The sequence below is a fragment of the Oncorhynchus masou genome, chromosome 19, assembly GCF_036934945.1.
Source record: "Oncorhynchus masou masou isolate Uvic2021 chromosome 19, UVic_Omas_1.1, whole genome shotgun sequence".
Classification (NCBI taxonomy): Eukaryota; Metazoa; Chordata; class Actinopteri; order Salmoniformes; family Salmonidae; genus Oncorhynchus; species Oncorhynchus masou.
Genome location: NC_088230.1, coordinates 30,987,416 through 31,006,322, shown reverse-complemented (window position 1 = coordinate 31,006,322; position 18,907 = coordinate 30,987,416). Strand labels below are relative to the sequence as shown.

Sequence of the window (18,907 nt, the reverse complement as noted above, 5' to 3'; positions counted from 1 at the left end):
CATTGCATTGTCATACATGTTATGTCCAGCCTGTAGGCTACAGAAAAGACCACATACTCTTTCTACCATATCCTATATCTGCTACATGATTTATAATCGATCTTTTTGGGGGGGGTGGAACATTGGTGGAGTGCTGCAGTGATGCATCTCTCCAACAGAACCCTGGAGAAGTGCGCTCGGAATGGGCGCTAGGAATGGGCAAACAAGGTATTTTGTGCCCTGTCTTTGACAAAGTGGGCACTGCTTATCAAAGGGCGGCATCAGCGCTCACCTAAAAAGCCCATATGGCGATGGTTGACAGAAATTGTCATTATTTTGGGGCAGAATTATGTAAGGTGTTATGTATTGTGGTTGAAGGTGCGTGTCGGTCAATTTAGCTCAGAAAATTCCGCCCTCGTCAATCTTTCGCCATAGGCGATCGCCTAATCCTGCCTAATGAGCGGTCCGGTCGTGACTGAAAGCATCTTGGCTCTCCACCATGGCTTTATTAACTCTCCACACATCTTCCTGTGATTCTTTTACACGCCATCCTGTACTGGCTGGGAAAACTACACGTCGAGTTCTGATTGGACGTGGCGCGGCACAGCCGGCAGGGAGCCAATCAGCGTGGGCCACGGTAAAACATTTCGCCCTCTCTTTTTGTAGTGCTGGTCCTTTTCTGCAACAGAGCTGCTCAGGACAATTATATTGGACTGGTGCACAGAGATCCGCTGGAATCATGAGACGGCTTTTACTTGGTAAGAAAGTCTATACGGCTTGTTCAGATTTATTAGTATTATATTGGTTTGTAGTTAATGCCATTGTAAAAAAAGAACAAAGCTATTTAGCTCAGGTTCGGTCATGGTGGCCATAGGATGTATCCAAGATTGCTAGCTATCTGACGTTAATGCTACTGAATCAGATTGTATTTTGATTCACTCTGGCAATATTAGTTAACTAGTGACAATGACACGATGGCTAAAAGACGACAAGCTGAATTAAAACCTGATGAAATGGGTTCTGGATTGTAGACTAGTTAACAATTTTAACCTTCGCTAGCTATCTGGAGTTTAGCTTGATGTGCCAACTTTAAAAAATATATATTTATTCTGCTGAACTGGAGCCTATTCCCTACATAATTGAAAGTTTGTATGTGTTAGCAATCATTTCATGCTACCAACATGGTCTTGGACAGTGTTTGTTTGCATATGCAATATGACAATGTACATACACCTCGCACTCAGCTCTTTCTTTCCTCTGCCTCTCTCCCACCAGGTGTTTTGGGTTGTTCCCTGGTCTTGATGGCCCAGGGATTCTACTCTGCTGCTGATGATGTCGTTGAACTCAACCCCTCCAACTTCAACCGGGAGGTTCTTCAGAGCGACAGCCTCTGGCTCATTGAGTTTTACGCTCCTTGGTGAGTGGTTGAATCTGATGGGGGCCCAATGAGATACTGAGAACTTAGCCACAAGGGTTAAATTGCCACCAAGCAGCTAGCGTTGTATGAAATCTCTTTATCCCAATAACCTGTCAAGGAGGGACACAATAGTTTGTAGACCTGGGGTGCATTCAGAAGGTTGTAGCGTTACAGAAAGTTCGGATAGAGATGTATTTTGAAGAACAGAACATTGTCTGTTAAGAAGAATAGGAAATTGTCAATAACATTTCTTTAGCGTTCTAATCACTGAATACACATTGATATAGAAGTTCAAATAGTAGCTAGTAAACACATCGTCCCTTTGGCATACACTTGAAGCAAATGCTCACATCCTGACTGAAAAACATCTGTGGCAGGTCTATGCAAAACCAGAATTGCTCATTATCACTCAGAGTGATCGTATTTGTGTAGACTCCACTCTGCTAATGCAGATGGATATAAGGCTGTGTGTAGTCTGGTGCCTGGAACAGGAAGACTGTTTGTCTCCACAGGTGTGGACACTGTCAGAGCCTGACTGCTGACTGGAAGAAGACAGCCACAGCCTTGAAGGTAAACTCTACCACTGTTATTAGTGTCACCTATATTACACCAATATTGTTTCAACTTAAGATGTTGTAATTCAACTTTAAGTTGTTTTATTAGCGTGTTATGTCACTAGCTACATAATGTGCACATTACTACAGTGCACTCCACATGCAACCATCACATCTGTGCAGGACCATTTGATAACTATAAGCAGTTGATCACTATACCACATTCACAATAAGCAGCTGCATCTTTTACTGCTACTGCTTGTCGGTGTCTTGTCCTGGGTGTATATCTTTCTGGTACAAAACAAATAGAGATCACCAGCGCACTATGAGCTATACTAGTGAGGGATGCAATGACTATTTCTGGCAACAGTAATGATGATGGTGGTGACATTGACTGTAACCTCTCGCTGCCCCCCCCCCCTCAGGGCATCGTTAAGGTCGGTGCGGTGGACGCCGACCAGCACAAGTCCCTGGGCGGTCAGTACGGTGTCAGAGGCTTCCCTTCCATCAAGATCTTTGGGGCAAATAAGAACAAGCCTGATGATTACCAAGGTACGTCTAGTAGCTGGGCCTTTCCCTAACTTTAAAGGTAGACTCAGATATGACATCATAAAGCAAACGGCATCATCCTCAGGCTCAATTCCTACCACATGTAGAGCCGCTAAATGGCATATACTGTATTATGATGTCATATTGACATTACCTTTAACATGGACCAAGGTTGTGTTCATTAGGGCACGCAATGGGAAACATTTTTAAATGCTTTTCAATTGAAAAGGAAAATCAGCGTTTCTTATTGGATCAGGTAGTCCCTCCCTGTTTCAGTCCATTTTCTTCTCTTTGGTGCCTAATAAACACAACCCTGTGTTGTATTCATTAGTGCACACGCATAGCAAAAAAAAATTGCAACGGAAAACAAAAACAAGTGTTTCTAATTTAACACATTCAGGTTATCCCTTTCTATTTTTTGGTTTGTTTTCTTCCATTTGGTGTTTAGTGAATACAACAATACAACTTTCTGGCAATATTTTGTATTTATTGAACCTTTATCTAACTAGGCAAATAAATTCAGAACAGATTGTTATTTACAATGATGGCCTACCAAGAGGCAAAAGGCTTCCTGTGGGGACGGGGATAAAAAAAAGAAAGATGTAGGACAAATCAACCATCACGACAAGAGACATCACAACACTACATAGAGATCTAAGACAACAACACAGCATGGCAGCAACACAGCATGGCAGCAACACAGCATGGCAGCAACACAGCATGGCAGCAACACAGCATGGCAGCAACACAGCATGGCAGCAACACAGCATGGCAGCAACACAGCATGGCAGCAACACATGACAACACAGCATGGTAGCAACACAACATGGCAGGAGCACAAACATGCTACAAACATTTAGGCACAGACAACAGCACAAAGGATAAAAAAGGTCAAGACATCAATGTGTTCGGATTGCTGGGCTCTAATGGTGTTAATAATCTCCCTCCCTCAGGTGGGCGTAGTAGCCAGGCCATAGTGGACGGAGCCCTGAATACTCTCCGTACTCTAGTGAAGGACCGTATGAGTGGCAGGTCAGGTGGTTCTGACAACAGCAGACAGGTAACTACTACTGACGCCTCAGCTGGATCATGTTCAGAATGGACAAAATGTTTAAAGTGAAATATGGAGGTACTGGCTGTCCAAAAAGAACACTAGTTCTTTTCCGTCACAAAATGTTTTGCCCCATTGTACCCTATTGAACATGAGTCCGGTGTCCTACAACATAAATTTAGCCAGATTTAGCAACGTGTTGAAAGAATTGAATATGATTACAGGGTTTTCAGAATCGTGTCAAGTCTTCTTGCTTAAACATTTTGCGCAGAGTGTAAGCGGTACGACTAAGTAAACATACTCTTTCTCCAGAGTGGTGGTGGTGGTGGGGGAAGTAAGAAGAATGTTGTGGAGCTGACGGATGACAACTTTGACCGGCTGGTTCTGGACAGTGGTGAAGTGTGGTTGGTGGAGTTCTTTGCCCCCTGGTGTGGCCACTGCAAGAGCCTGGAGCCTGAGTGGGCGGCTGCAGCCTCGGCCGTCAAGGAGCAGACCAAGGACAAGGTCCACCTGGGAGCCGTGGACGCCACTGTGCACCAGGGTCTGGCCAGCCGTTACGGGGTGAGCAGGAACACCCACCAGTCAGATACTATCAGTGTTGCATCACCACTGATGTCTGTCTGCGCACAACAGCAGAAAGTTCAGATTGTTCTACATGTATATATTTCTAACACTGATTTATATAGAAATACAGGAATCGTGTCTGCTCTATTCAGGAAATTTATACAAGAAACATTTGCCTACCGAGTGTGGCCGAGGACTGAGGTTTTTCCCATTTCTCTTTCCGTATCTGCAGGTCCGTGGATTCCCCACAATTAAGATCTTCAAGAAGGGGGAGGAGCCTGAGGACTACCAGGGGGGGAGGACCCGAGGTGACATCATTGCCCGCGCTCTGGACCTGTTCTCTGACAACGCCGCTCCTCCTGAACTGCTCGAGGTAGGGGTGCTGGTGTCTGTCTGGGGGTGCTGGTGTCTGTCTGGGGGTGCTGGTGTCTGTCTGGGGGTGCTGGTGTCTGTCTGGGGGTGCTGGTGTCTGTCTGGGGGTGCTGGTGTCTGTCTGGGGGTGCTGGTGTCTGTCTGGGGGTGCTGGTGTCTGTGTGTTTGAGAGCATTAAAACAATAAGATTGTAACCTATTTTAACTAGAAGATAATCTTCCTTTTGAAGTTTAGTGTTTCTCTTAAGACAGACTGTTCGATTCTTAAGTGTGTGTGTGTGTGTGTGTGTGTGACTCAGATCCTTAACGCAGATGTCCTGAAGAAGACCTGCGACGACTACCAGCTCTGTGTTATCGCTGTGCTGCCCCACATCCTGGACACAGGTTAGATGGAACTACTCTATGCCAGTATGGACCAGTTCTGACCAGTTTACTATGCTAACTTCTATTATATCAATTTATGCTTATATTCTCAGGCTATTTTGATATGGCAGTTAGTCATTGTACCTCATGACGGTACATTGATCATTTTGGATCTGTACAAGACTGACCTCTCTCTTTCCTTCCTCTTGCCTTGTTACAGGTGCAGCAGGCAGGAACAGCTACCTGGAGGTGATGATGAAGATGGCAGAGAAGTACAAGAAGAAAATGTGGGGGTCAGTATATAGAAAGAGGTTGTGTTTGAGTGTATCACCGACTCAGCAGAATTACTGATTTTTACAAATGATTGTATCCTAAAGAAGTACTCAATAGGATTTATTCAGTGCATTCGATTTCAAACTGTCTGACTGAATGAATTTGATCTCAGACTGGATGGATCAATTCAACCCAATAGAATTTATTTATTGTAATTTGATTATCTCTCTCTAGCTGGCTGTGGACTGAGGCTGGTGCTCAGATGGAGCTGGAGGCGTCGCTGGGCATCGGAGGGTTCGGCTACCCCGCCATGACGGCCATCAACGCCCGCAAGATGAAGTTCGCCCTGCTCAAGGGCTCTTTCAGTGAGACCGGGATTCACGAGTTCCTCAGGTAGGGGGCGCTGTCTGCTCATTTTGTGCTTTACACAGTATAGAGTAGCTCATGGATGCGTCCCAATTGCACCCTATTTCCCCCTGGTCAAAAGTAGTGCATTATAAAGGCAATAGGGTGCCACTTGGGACCTACCCATGTCCAACTCTCTTCCTGGCGAGATACTGGATCTGAATGCTTCTTCTCCAAGATGATTTTAAAGTCCTTGTGAACAGCCAATCAGTATAGAGTATTTCCACAGTAGCATTCTGAGGTGTATCTTCTGTCTCTCCTAGGGATCTGTCTGTAGGCCGTGGCTCCACTGCTACCGTTGGAGGCGGGGCTTTGCCTAAGATCAACTCAGTTGATGCCTGGGACGGCAAAGATGGAGAGGTGAGTGAGAAAGGTCAAAGGTCAGGGGGTGAATGGGATGCGGATGTATTCCTACCATAATACAGTTTTGGCTGAACGAGGTGACTTGAGCTTCTTTTGAAATGGTGAAGAATAGCTTTGGACAAGTCTGTTCAGGAGGATGTAACGTTACAGAACATTTGCCAAACGTCCAGATAGAAATGTACAGTGTAGAACATATGTCAGGGAGGACAGACTCATTGAACACATCACAGGGCAGTATTGACTAGAAACCAAACGGACTGAAATGGCATCATCTGATATTGTTTCCTTTCAAAAACTTTTTTCTGTTGCAAAATGTTTTGCTGTAGTTTGCAACTGTTTACACTAATGACTACGACCCATATTTTGTATTGTCTGGCCAGTTCTTACATCTTTTATCCCCAGCTTCCCGTGGAGGATGACTACGACCTGAGTGACGTGGACTTGGACGACGACATTGGGAAGGAAGAGTTGTGAGAGCCCAGCTTTCCGGGCGGGCCGATCCAGACGGATCCGGTTGGGCGCCATCTTGTCTGTCTGGTCTAACTTGGCGCGACCCCGTCTCTCCTCTCCCATGGAACAATGTGTAGATTGGGTCGCCCGGTTACTGAAGTACTCACGAAGAGGAAAGAAATGAAGAGCATAACCCTGTTTGATAATTCAGAAAAGTATCCTTCCTTTGTTACCTTGATAGAGCACAGATCTATAAGTGATAGGAGAGGTGAAAGCAAAGTTACCAGCCAATTTGACCAATCCAATCAATTCAGATCTGTGATTATTTAAAGGAAGGTAGAAGGTAAGGAAATAAGTGTACTTTTCTGAAGTATTTGAACAGGGCCAAAGAGACATGCAGCTTCTCACATCTCCGTCAAGTGGGGAGAGGCGTGGCCTGCAGGAGATTCGCCCATAGAGAATGATAGAGATATTATCTTTTTATATAAGTCCCCATTATGGCGTCTGAGTGCGCAGGCAGCGTCATTGAGGCAAACTCCATTTTGAAGTAGTCCATTTTCTTCTAGAAGTTGGCAAGCAAACTGAAAAGGTGCACTGCAACCTAGTGTTGTGTTTGAACCGGTATAAAGCCAAAGTTGGCGATTTACTGGCAACTGCAGTTATGGAACGTTTGCTCAAGAGTGTGTCATTCATTGGCTGATCCCTCCTGATGACCAGGATGGAATCATGTGATCCTTCCTTATCCCATAGGAATCTCCACCCAGTTGACTACTTTAAAATGGTGGAAGCCCTCATGTCCATGCCAAAACAGGTTCTATCCACCTAGAATCCTCTAACTCTATGACTTCGCCTTACAGACCTACTGAACATTATATTTTCTGATTTAGTCTTTTTCTTTTCTCGGTGAGAACACCAGTGATTTTACATTGTCTGTGCAGGACAAAGGGGAATGTGGGACTTCTTGTGTAGATTTTTCTTACACAACTATTTTGATTGTGTGAAAACAAAATAACTTTTTTGTTAAATAAAGAGAATAAAAAGTTACTGTTTCATTATTCATGTAAATTGCTGTGAATGACAGAGCTCAGGCACAGCTATAACCTCTAACTGGACTGTAGGGAACCTCACACGCTTGCAGTCTAGTGAGAGGGTTCATCTGTATTTTGGGTCACACGCAATTAGAACCAACCCACTGTACTCATGACATCCCCGCTACACAAACTGTAAAAGCAGCATGTTAGTGAAGCAAGACTTGCGTTGCAGAACTTTTTTTTTTGTTACCATAAAGAAGTCTGAAGTAAACAACAAAGTTGCATTTGTTTTTTTATAACTGATGTGCTTCTGGAGCAGCAGGCTAAAAACAACCTGTTTTCGGGGTCAGGGTCCCCAAAGTGTGCTTATTGGGCCCTGGGATAATCCACTCTGTTGGCAAAGCCCTGTGGAGCTGAACAAACCAGTGACTGCAGAACATTCCAAGATACTGGTTTTAATACAACATCACTGGAACTTTCTGTACAGCTGGGCATTAAAACATTAATTTTCAAAATTCCTGTGCTGCAGAAACAATATATAGTGAAAAACATTTTTTAATGTGCCTAACTAATATTACATTTAGAGCAAAGGTTGCAATGAGACGACCCATGGTTTTACGTGTTAGTAATTTAGCAGATAATTAGGGATAAGTGTCTTGCTCAAGGGTACATCGGTAGATTATTTTTTTTTGTTTGTTACCTAGTCAGCTCGGTGATTCAAACCAGCAACCCTTCAGTTACTGTCCCAACGCTCTTAATTGTTAGGCTACCTGCCGCTCCAGGTTGACGTACAAAATATTGGTTTTGGTTGATTTCTTCTTACCGTGACACATCAGGGGAAAAAGTCATATAATACTTAGTGTAATAATACATTCAGTACAAATATTTAGATATGGCACTTCACGTTGACTAAAGTACGGCAAGCAAAAATAAAACATTAAGTAAAACATTTGCAAGGAAATGTCATAAGTCTATTCAGTGGTAATGTGGGTGTAAAATTTGTTTCATGATGCAAAACATATCGCTGTAGAATGCATGAAACCGCTGCATTGGGATATTGGGAAACTGCTATCCTGGTCCCAGATCTGTTTGTTCTGTCGAGCCAACTCCATGCAATAGAGAGAACAAACAGATCTGGGATCAGGCTAGGGAACTACTGATGATGTAAACAACAAGACATGGAATGAGAGAATATAAAATGGCTGCCTGATATGGGTGTTGTAATGACAACTGTGCCTCTTCCACCTCTTTCTCGTGTGTGTGTGTGTTGGATGGGGGATGATACAGTGATCTCCACTTTCCTGTCTTCAGAACTGTGTGTGTGTTTATGTCTTCAGAACTGGCGAGAGGTCCCCTGGTCAGATTGCAGGAGCCGGACGATGGAAGGGTCACTCTTGGCACCTTTGATGAACTCCTCCAGAGAGAGTTTGCCTATATATTGTCCAGAAGAGACCCCAGGTTAGCAACACACACTACACTATAAACACCAAAAATCACATTATTTGCACAGCAGGGGGGGAAAAAAACCTCTGAACGAGGTCACCAGAAATCCATACTGTTTCAATACACAGACAGAGCAAGTGAAATACCCATTCAAGACATACTGTAGCCTCGGGTTTTGTGGACTCAAGTTTGCACTGTAAATGATTGTCACTAGAACAAGTCAAAGAACGAGATGTTAAAAAAGCAAAGAAAAACTCACCGTCTTTGTCTACGTCCATCTGTCTGAAGATTTTATCTGTCCGTTTCTCTGGCGTCGACTCATCTTCAGGCATCTTCATCACTGAGGACACCATCTTGTAGATCGCCTGCAGAAGGAAGAAGAATGTATCTTGGGCAAAACAGTTTCATTAAGCTCATAAGGTATTAAAAAGTTACATTCTTCAAGAATCAATGTGTATACAGTTTGACCATTAAACAACAGGGTAAATCGCCCAAAAATATTCCATGTTCTCTGTCAGAATGGAACTAATCTGCAGTCAGGTTACCACCTGGAAAAATCCTCACGGGGTCTCTGGCTTTATAAAAAATATCAATGAGACAGGAGCATACGGTCTGAGGACACTTTAACAAGGGAATTTGTTTATTCAGGTTCGTTTGTATCAGCACCACACACAATCGCCTGAGCCAACGCTGATACGGGACATGCTGCTCAGGCCACGACGGTGGGAAGAGCAAATATCACCATGTTGATAAAGGATAATAAAAGGAGAACAAGTAGCAGCCAATGTTCATGACTTGTGGTAAAAATATGTTTATGATATCACGGATGTGAGTAATAAAGAACATATCACTCAGATATATACAGTAAAAGAAAAGTCGTAAATAGGAGAGAGAGATCCCGTCGAATGTCTTCCGAATCCACAGTGAAAAGTGTGGCAATTTAAAGGTAGACTCGGCAAGATGACGTTGCAACGAGCAGCACCGCAGATATTGAGACGAGCGCAATGCAAGACTTTGCTCTCACATGGTCACACAGAGTATCTGCACAGGTGCGCTTCACGCTACAGTGTGGTAGCTATGGAGGAGAAAGAAACGCACACCTGTTTAGGCGAAGTGCTGGCTAGCAGAGTAGAACACTTGAGAAAGAAAAGAAGCTCAGATCCAGACAGCTTGTCTATCAAAACCTTGGTTATTAAATTATTGCATCTGAGCTCCTAGAGTGAGGCTTTCCTTTTCTTTTTCAAGCTATGGGATCAAAACATCAAAGAAGTTTAGCCTTGTGATTAGTTGTTGCGGAAATTGACCAGATAGTGTCCCTACTTTGTGCATGCAACAACATATCGACATGTCTACCATTAATATGGCCATCTATCAGTCATTTTTATCCAAAGCAACGGACAGAACTATCAACATTGACAATGACACATATTCAGAATATGTGGTACATGCAGGAATCACACCCACAACCCTGGTACTGATAGCACCATGTACTGTTAGAATAAAAGGTGCTTCCTAGGACTAAAAATAGTTATTTGGCTATTCCTGTTGGGACACTCAATGGAAAAAAACTCAAGAGGTTTCTTGAAAAAGGTTCACTGAGCCATCAGAACCACCTCACCTCATTGGTAGACTACATCTCACCTGTACAATCTCCAGCATCTCAGCCCGGCTGATGTAACCGTTCCCGTCCAGGTCATACATACTGAAGGCCCAGCGCAGCTTCTGCTCCAGGCCGCCGCGCGACGTAACGCTCAGCGCGATGATGAACTCCCGGAAGTCAATGGTGGCGTCGCCGTTGGTGTCGAATGTCCGGAAGACGTGCTCGGCGAACTTGGAAGCGTCGCCATACGGGAAGAAGTTGGCGTAGATCTTCTTGAACTCTTCGACGGTCAGGTGGCCCGTGGGGCAGTCTTTGAGGAAGCCTCTGTACCATTCCTGAAGCTCGTGGTCAGAAAACTCTGTGTTCTCGCGCAGGTCGTTCAGCACTTCGGGACGCAGTTTGCTGTTCTGTTTCCCCATGACTAGCTCTCTGCAACAAAGTTTAGAACCTCAAGGGTCTTTCCTGGTTAAATTACGGTGAAAGTCTACTGGGCTGCTAGTCTTGGGACCTGATCTCCACCACACAGGACTGCTGGTCCCCTTCTGCTCTCCTCAAGATGTCTGTCTGTCTGCTGGTCCCCTTCCGCTCTCCTCAAGATGTCTGTCTGTCTGGCTGCAGGTCCCCTTCTGCTCTCCTCAAGATGTCTGTCTGTCGGGCTGCAGGTCCCCCTTCTGCTCTCCTCAAGATGTCTGTCTGGCTGGCTGCAGGTCCCCCTTCTGCTCTCCTCAAGATGTCTGTCTGTCTGGCTGCAGGTCCCCTTCTGCTCTCCTCAAGATGTATGTCTGTCTGGCTGCAGGTCCCCTTCTGCTCTCCTCAAGATGTCTGTCTGGCTGGCTGCAGGTCCCCTTCTGCTCTCCTCAAGATGTATGTCTGTCTGGCTGCAGGTCCCCTTCTGCTCTCCTCAAGATGTATGTCTGTCTGGCTGCAGGTCCCCTTCTGCTCTCCTCAAGATGTCTGTCTGGCTGGCTGCAGGTCCCCTTCTGCTCTCCTCAAGATGTCTTTCTGCTGTCTGTCTGGCTGCAGGTCCCCTTCTGCTCTCCTCAAGATGTATGTCTGTCTGGCTGCAGGTCCCCTTCTGCTCTCCTCAAGATGTCTGTCTGGCTGGCTGCAGGTCCCCTTCTGCTCTCCTCAAGATGTCTTTCTGCTGTCTGTCTGGCTGCAGGTCCCCTTCTGCTCTCCTCAAGATGTCTGTCTGTCTGCTGCCTGGCTGCAGGTCCCCTTCTGCTCTCCTCAAGATGTCTGTCTGGCTGCAGGTCCCCTTCTGCTCTCCTCAAGATGTCTGTCTGGCTGGCTGCAGGTCCCCTTCCGCTCTCCTCAAGATCTCTGTCTGGCTGGCTGCAGGTCCCCTTCTGCTCTCCTCAAGATGTCTGTCTGTCTGCTGTCTGGCTGCAGGTCCCCTTCTGTTCTCCTCAAGATGTTTGTCTGTCTGCTGTTGGGCTGCAGGTCCCCTTCTGCTCTCCTCAAGATGTCTGTCTGTCCGCTGTCGGGCTGCAGGTCCCCTTCCGCTCTCCTCAAGATGTCTGTCTGGCTGGCTGCAGGTCCCCTTCCGCTCTCCTCAAGATCTCTGTCTGGCTGGCTGCAGGTTCCCTTCTGCTCTCCTCAAGATGTCTGTCTGTCTGCTGTTGGGCTGCAGGTCCCCTTCTGCTCTCCTCAAGATGTCTGTCTGTCCGCTGTCGGGCTGCAGGTCCCCTTCCGCTCTCCTCAAGATGTCTGTCTGTCTGCTGGCTGGCTGCTCGATCAATGCCCTCTTCCTCTGTTCCTACGGGAAATGGAACACTCTCATTAGGAACATCAAGTGAAACCAGTGATAGTGCGGTTTTGATTAAACCAATTTGTCTGGATGTTGTGTAATAACTTGAGGTTGAAGAACCACCTCAATCAGCCCAATGTTGATTCATACTGAATGATGGTTATTAAAAACTGGGTGGTTCGAGCCCTGAATGCTTATTGGATGACAGCCGTGGTATATCAGACCGTATACCACGGGAATGACAAAACATTTATTTTTACTGCTCTAATTACATTGGTATCAAGTTTATAATAGCAATAAGGCACCTCGGGGGTTTGTGATATATGGCCAATATACCACTTTTAAGGGCTGTATCCAGGCACTCCGCGTTGCGTCGTGCTTAAGAACAACCCATAGCCATGGTATATATACCACACCCACTTGTGTGTTATTGCTTAATTATAACGTTTGACCGAAGAGGCTTTGAACAGCCTATGAGCAGTGGCAGAGTGATACTGATAAGATGACAAGTGAGATGCTCCAAGTGCCGCTCGGGAGGGCGAGACCTGGTCTCCGAGGCAACCATTTGAATGCCCTCACGCGGTGAGAATTTATCGACCGTTTGCCATGCGATGGAAGGAGAGTGGCTGGGAGCATTCTAGGATTCAATACGTCAGTCTTGTCTCTCAAAAAGGTCAGCACGGCACAAGAAGCTGTTGTTACCTCAGAAGCCAGCCAACCATTAGATAATCCAGGTAACTAGGTTAGGCCACGTGGGAGGCAGTTACCCACACAGGCAGGCAGGGGTTTTCAGTTGTATGTGTGTGTGTGTGTGTGTGTGTGTGTGTGTGTGTGTGTGTGTGTGTGTGTGCAAGGGAGAGTGAGGGAGAGAAAGAAAGTGTGTGAAAAAGAGGGGAATAACAGGGTATCACAGCATATTGTTGTTGTTTTTAACACAGATTCACAAGAGAACGCATCTAATTAGCCTACTGGGAAAATTGAAAGAAATTTGCCACTGCAGGGGGCTTCTTTGGCCTTTTTGAGGGCATCATTTTAAAAGTGTGTGGTGTACATGGTGTGCATGTATCCTTGTGTGTGAGAGAGAGAGAACTTGCAATAGAAAAAGTAATATGTATCGAAGGAAAACCCTAATTTCTAGGTAGGCTATACCATGGGAGCCGCGGTGACTGCACACACATGGCACACATTTAATGACACATTATATAACACTTCCTCTCCCTCCACTTTACCAACAAAGCTTTTATTGGCCAGAGAGAGGAAAGGTCATATGATCCTGTTCTCTCATTACCTCTCTTTCTCTGTTTACCTCTCTTTCTCTCTGTCCTCCGAGGTTATTGGCACAGGACAGATTATACCAGAGACAGTAGCAGAGGACAGAAACTAATTGGGCTTGTGACTGTGCTCTAACAAGCTTCTCGAAAGGCCTCTTGTCTCGAGAGTCCTTAATGTACACAGTCCTTAATGTAATTTCCTGCAGTTTTCCCGATCTGAGTCGTAATGTAAACGGAGCTCTAAGGGGGCGAGTGGATTGGGAGTAGCCTGAACTCTCCCTGTCACACCACCACTAGCCCTAGCTTGGTTTACAGCTGTGCAAAGCTGGGAATGAAACATCACAGACACAGACACACGCACCCATCCAGAGCCCGACCACACCCTCTGGCCCCAGAGTTTAACACCCCCAGGAAGCAACAGGCAGCGCCTCCCCTGGACTGGGTCACATGGTCACATGGACGGTTTTCCACGCCAGCTCACTGTGCTTGGCAGGGCTAGGTCAGACATAAACACAGGCGTTGCTATTTATTCCCTACTTGCACACAAACCCACAAGACATCCAAAAAGATTCCATTCCAGATAGAAATGGCTGTTATTTTTTTACTTCTAATTTTAAAGTTTAAAAAAAACGCTTAGTAGCCTACACTCCAACAGATGCCCCTGAAGTATCCACTTTATCAAACTGGTGTATGATAATGCATTATATAGCACAACACTATAGCAACAATGTCATGTAGTAATTCTTAAAGATTTTGCTGTATAGCAATGCAGGTTTACACACAGTGAAGGATGGGCATATGTTTGTTAAAAGCAATGTCTTCCTTTGTGGATGTCTTACTGAAAAGGAGCATCATAGGGAAGAACTGTAAGCCATGTGGATCTCCTCTCAGTCCTAGAACAGTTCTACAACATGGTAGTCATGCACACATATAGGGAAGAACTGTAAGCCATGTGGATCTCCTCTCAGACCTAGAACAATAAGTTCTACAACATGGTAGTCATGCACACATATAGGGAAGAACTGTAAGCCATGTGGATCTCCTCTCAGACCTAGAACAATAAGTTCTACAACATGGTAGTCATGCACACATATAGGGAAGAACTGTAAGCCATGTGGATCTCCTCTCAGTCCTAGAACAATAAGTTCTACAACATGGTAGTCATGCACACATATAGGGAAGAACTGTAAGCCATGTGGATCTCCTCTCAGACCTAGAACAATAAGTTCTACAACATGGTAGTCATGCACACATATAGGGAAGAACTGTAAGCCATGTGGATCTCCTCTCAGTCCTAGAACAATAAGTTCTACAACATGGTAGTCATGCACACATATAGGGAAGAACTGTAAGCCATGTGGATCTCCTCTCAGACCTAGAACAATAAGTTCTACAACATGGTAGTCATGCACACATACCGTGTCAGTGGCAGATATCTACCCAGTCTGGTGCTTGGCAGGTTACACAGCATTACATTTGACAGGTGTTTTTACAGCTAGAACCTTAGCCTAATACTGCCAATTCAAATGATGTATTCAGTGCCATGAACAGAAGTTGGGATGGCAATCTAGCCCTGTTTTCTTGTGTATAGAAAGTATTTGGATGTGACTCAAACAAACTGCAACGTTCACTTAACAGATTATTAATGTTTGAGCCAACATTCGCAGCTTTTACCACAAAAAAATTGTATCAAGTGTGGTACCACGTCAGCACGTTGGCAGTTTGTCTGTCTTTATGGCATGAAGGTGGCAGTATAATGAATTTTGCCTTCCTCCTTGTAGACTTTATCATGGTGGAGATGGAAGAAAATGTTACTGACTGGTGCTATTTGGATTGCTGTCATACCTTGTCCATAGACTGCTTCCAGGGTAAGCAAACCAATACGTCATTTGGGTGAACTATCCCTTTGTTATGTTTCCCCATTGCGTTCCAACAGGTATTCAAGCAGGTGGCGTCACTCCTATGCAAAGTGCAGACGGTTCATTGTGCTCTCTGTTGTAAGATGATGCTTTTTTTTTTACCAACCAGAAAAAAATGGTTTAGTTTGCGTCTTTTCATATGCCGATAGAACCACACTTTTGATTTGTTTGTGTTTGAAAAGAACAGGCCTCACTAAGTTCACATATGAACTCCAGTGACGTCCATTAGGCCTATGTTCTGAGATTGTGAAACTGGTCGTCCCCTATTAAACCTAGAGTCCTTCCACAGCACGTTCACACCATGAGCAGCCCCGTGAGATGATTATTTCACATTCAATGCTTGTGTCCCAAAAGGCACCCTACTCCTTATTTAGGTCTAGTGCACAGCCCTATGGAACCTGGTCAAAAGTAACGCACTACATTGGAATAGGGTGCCATTTTGGACACAACCAATGGCTGCCTTTCCTCTCAGTAACACGGCAACAGTCTTTCTCATTGCTCTGGCTCTACCACTTACTGTAGTCTGTAGAAGCCCCCCCCATCCCGATCAACCCTTTACCCAATAACCATGGCTGCCGTTGTTCCACTTTTTCCACTGGCTAATGAAAATATTTGCACAGCTTCCAGATTCCACACACTCACACAGCATGCATTTCCACGACTGGGGAGTCCTTTCCCACCTCTGACCCCCGAAAGTTCCACTCTCTTCCATTTCTAACGGTATGTAGCAAATCATCAGGTCCAGTAAATCACACATGACTCTAGTAACCCCTAACCCCAGTGTTGGTGACTGTTGCCTTGGAGCTCATTACCTTACACATGGCCTACAGGCAGGCTTAGTGACATCATCACATGCCGGGGGAGACCCCATCCCCTACAGGCAGGTTTAGTGACATCATCACATGCCGGGGAGACCCCATCCCCTACAGGTAGGTTTAGTGACATCATCACATGCCGGGGGAGACCCCATCCCCTACAGGCAGGTTTAGTGACATCATCACATGCCGGGGAGACCCCATCCCCTACAGGCAGGCTTAGTGACATCATCACATGCCGAGGAGACCCCATCCCCTACAGGCAGGTTTAGTGACATCATCACATGCCGGGAGAGACCCCATCCCCTACAGGCAGGTTTAGTGACATCATCACATGCCGGGGGAGACCCCATCCCCTACAGGCAGGCTTAGTGACATCATCACATGCCGGGGGAGACCCTGACTGGTGTCAAAAGATTCCCCCCAACACAAAGCACCATCTCTCTCCGGCTGCAGTGAACCAGATGATCACACTCAAAACAAACAGCAGGCTGTTAACCATTTGGAGAATTCCCAGTATCCCCCCAGAATAGCATTGTTGGCAATGGCGCGCCATTTAATGATGTCTGTCAGGGGGCGTCGACATGCACATTTCCCATTGCTAACTACTGCTCCAGAGATGGATTGGACAGAGAAAATATTATTTGGTCCGTCTGTATTTATCATAGCGTTTTGCTGGGAATGCAAATAGACAATCCATCATGCGATGTGCTTGGGGAGAGAGAACCCAGTTAGACAGCGTACTGGCATTGAAAATCTCATTACCGTAGCATGCTGTGAAGCTGACTGGGCTTCAATTAAATATGTAAATATGAACTCAACGTCTTTATGGAAGACTACCGTTAGTCACTCATTCACACCTCTCTGTCAAAGTTGGCTGTGATGACACTTGAGAAAAGCTAGGTCAGGAGATGACCCAGTATTTGATCGAGGAGGGGAAAAGACATTTCCAAACCAATCTCACTTCCATCTGTGTGTGAGGTTTACTGAGGCAGTGTCAGAAAAGCATGAACTGTAGCAGACATATATAGTCCCTTGACACACCTGTCTCCACGGCAACATTATGGTGCTAAGGCTGACTTATGCAAGGGAGGAGGCAGTAACTAACGACTGGGGCACGTCTCCAACTGGGCACAGCATTCAAAGCATTGCAGATATGAATGGAGCACATAGAACCACAGACACGTGTCTGTATTCTACTTGTTAGAAAAGAGGGTTCATTCTAGTACTAGTTGTACCTGATACATTCTGAACATCCTGTTCTGTTATCTCCAAATAAATGACAGTGACTTGAGAGAAAAAAAAATATTATTGTGTAGAATATGACACGTGATAATATCTGCTGGAAAAAATGATTCAACGTCTTCAACCATAATCCTCTCAATGTTTTTATAAATTATTTTATATTTCCCCCCCAAAAAGCTATGACATCGACTTTGACTATTGCCACACCTTACATAAAGCAGATAATATGCCATTCTATTTTCCTAGTCCACAATAACCCCCATATGAGCTTCTCTCTGCTGCAGAAAACACCACTGTGACAAGATGTACATACGCATGATCAGATATCTAACCATGGCAAGAAAGTTGCCGATTTTAAACTACAGTCTGAAGGACGCAAGATTATGCACATAAATGCATCGCCATATTGAGCCAACATCGAGCATATACAATTATTAAAATAAATATCGAACTGTCAACAAACTCAACGTTTGATACTTAGTCCTGGCATACGATGTTGTGCTGTCGGCTGAAGATGGGTAGGCCTATTCAGTCCGGTTGTGTCCAAGTTGCAGCTCAATACCGTTAACTTTTATTTTTAACGCTTCAACAGAAAAACTCAACTCAAGTAAATTAAGGTTACAATTACCTTGAGATGGTATAAGCAACCGTATTCAGTCTGAACATTAAACTATTGAAAGGACTACACAACTAAAAAGTATTTTTGAAGGAAGTTCTGTTTTAAAATATATTCAGAGATCAGGATAAACAACTTCTTCATGCAACGCTGGTTCCTCATTTTGCATGATATACGACACATACACGGCTGCTCTGCTTTACCCGGACTCGCCCAATTCTCTCGTGGGGGATGTCTTTCCTATCTAATATCAGTCGTTTTACTTTTATACTGCCTCTTAGTGGCATTTGATAGGCTACTTTATTTTATTTTTTTAAACCCTTTCCCGCAATGGAATGTATGTAGGCCTTCGGTAATAAATTCTCAAATATATTACTGCCAAAAGGCCCCTCCTACTTGGATATAGAACAATCCACACTCGCTACCACAAGATTTGCTCTGCTGATACAGTAGCGGGAACGTAACAGTAACTGTTGGGCCTAATACAATCTGCAGGTCCAATGGAAGGATATCTGATCCGTGTGGGTATTTAATCGCACATTCTGGATTTGTTTAAACGTTTGGTGTTAGTCTTGCAACCGTATCATATTACACTCATTATTTATTTGATAAGAAGTTTGGACCACATTGCTATAGTAAATACTCTACTAATATAAATCCATAGGAACATTGCATTCTATGTGTCAATTCCATTGTTATGAAGTCAGTTAACGACCCTTGTCGAATATAAAAGGCCTAAGCCTATAGAATTTACTTTAAGAATGCTCAATAAGGTATACAGTCGTGGCCAAAAGTTTTGAGAATGACACAAATATTAATTTCCACAAAGTTTGCTGCTTCAGTGTCTAGATATTTCTGTCAGATGTTACTATGGAATA

General features: G+C 44.8%; 2 protein-coding genes across 3 annotated transcripts; one reads left to right on the top strand and one right to left on the bottom strand.

Moving 5' to 3' along the window:
- The first annotated feature begins 630 nt into the window (after positions 1-630).
- Positions 631-7,383, top strand: LOC135506167 (protein disulfide-isomerase A6-like). The gene is made up of 12 exons (XM_064925643.1): positions 631-737; positions 1,255-1,396; positions 1,909-1,966; positions 2,376-2,502; positions 3,453-3,559; positions 3,863-4,111; positions 4,347-4,487; positions 4,785-4,869; positions 5,069-5,141; positions 5,356-5,514; positions 5,790-5,886; positions 6,292-7,383. Exons 1-12 carry the CDS (start codon positions 719-721, stop codon positions 6,361-6,363), a joined length of 1,329 nt encoding a protein of 442 aa, XP_064781715.1. The 5' UTR covers positions 631-718; the 3' UTR covers positions 6,364-7,383.
- A 426-nt stretch (positions 7,384-7,809) lies between these two features.
- LOC135506168 (hippocalcin-like protein 1) lies at positions 7,810-18,250 on the bottom strand. 2 transcript variants are annotated; one of them, XM_064925644.1, is made up of 4 exons: positions 18,042-18,250; positions 10,455-12,172; positions 9,073-9,178; positions 7,810-8,801 (listed from the first exon to the last, which is right to left on the bottom strand). In XM_064925644.1, the coding sequence occupies exons 2-4, from the start codon at positions 10,830-10,832 to the stop codon at positions 8,704-8,706; spliced, it is 582 nt and encodes a 193-aa protein (XP_064781716.1). In that variant the 5' UTR covers positions 10,833-12,172; positions 18,042-18,250; the 3' UTR covers positions 7,810-8,703. The 2 variants fall into 2 exon arrangements, with proteins under 2 accessions (XP_064781716.1, XP_064781718.1); XM_064925646.1 differs by having other exon boundaries at positions 10,455-12,166.
- Positions 18,251-18,907: the final 657 nt, after the last annotated feature.

Excerpts from the sequence above, each read along its gene's own strand:
- LOC135506167 (XM_064925643.1), top strand. Across the intron at positions 1,967-2,375 it reads AGACAGCCACAGCCTTGAAG|GGCATCGTTAAGGTCGGTGC; the intron begins GTAAACTCTACC and ends CCCCCCCCTCAG. Across the intron at positions 5,142-5,355 it reads TACAAGAAGAAAATGTGGGG|CTGGCTGTGGACTGAGGCTG; the intron begins GTCAGTATATAG and ends ATCTCTCTCTAG.
- LOC135506168 (XM_064925644.1), bottom strand. The coding sequence starts at position 10,832 with ATGGGGAAACAGAACAGCAAACTGCGTCCCGAAGTGCTGAACGACCTG. Across the intron at positions 9,179-10,454 it reads AGATGCTGGAGATTGTACAG|GCGATCTACAAGATGGTGTC; the intron begins GTGAGATGTAGT and ends TTCCTTCTGCAG. Across the intron at positions 8,802-9,072 it reads GATGGACGTAGACAAAGACG|GCAAACTCTCTCTGGAGGAG; the intron begins GTGAGTTTTTCT and ends GACAATATATAG.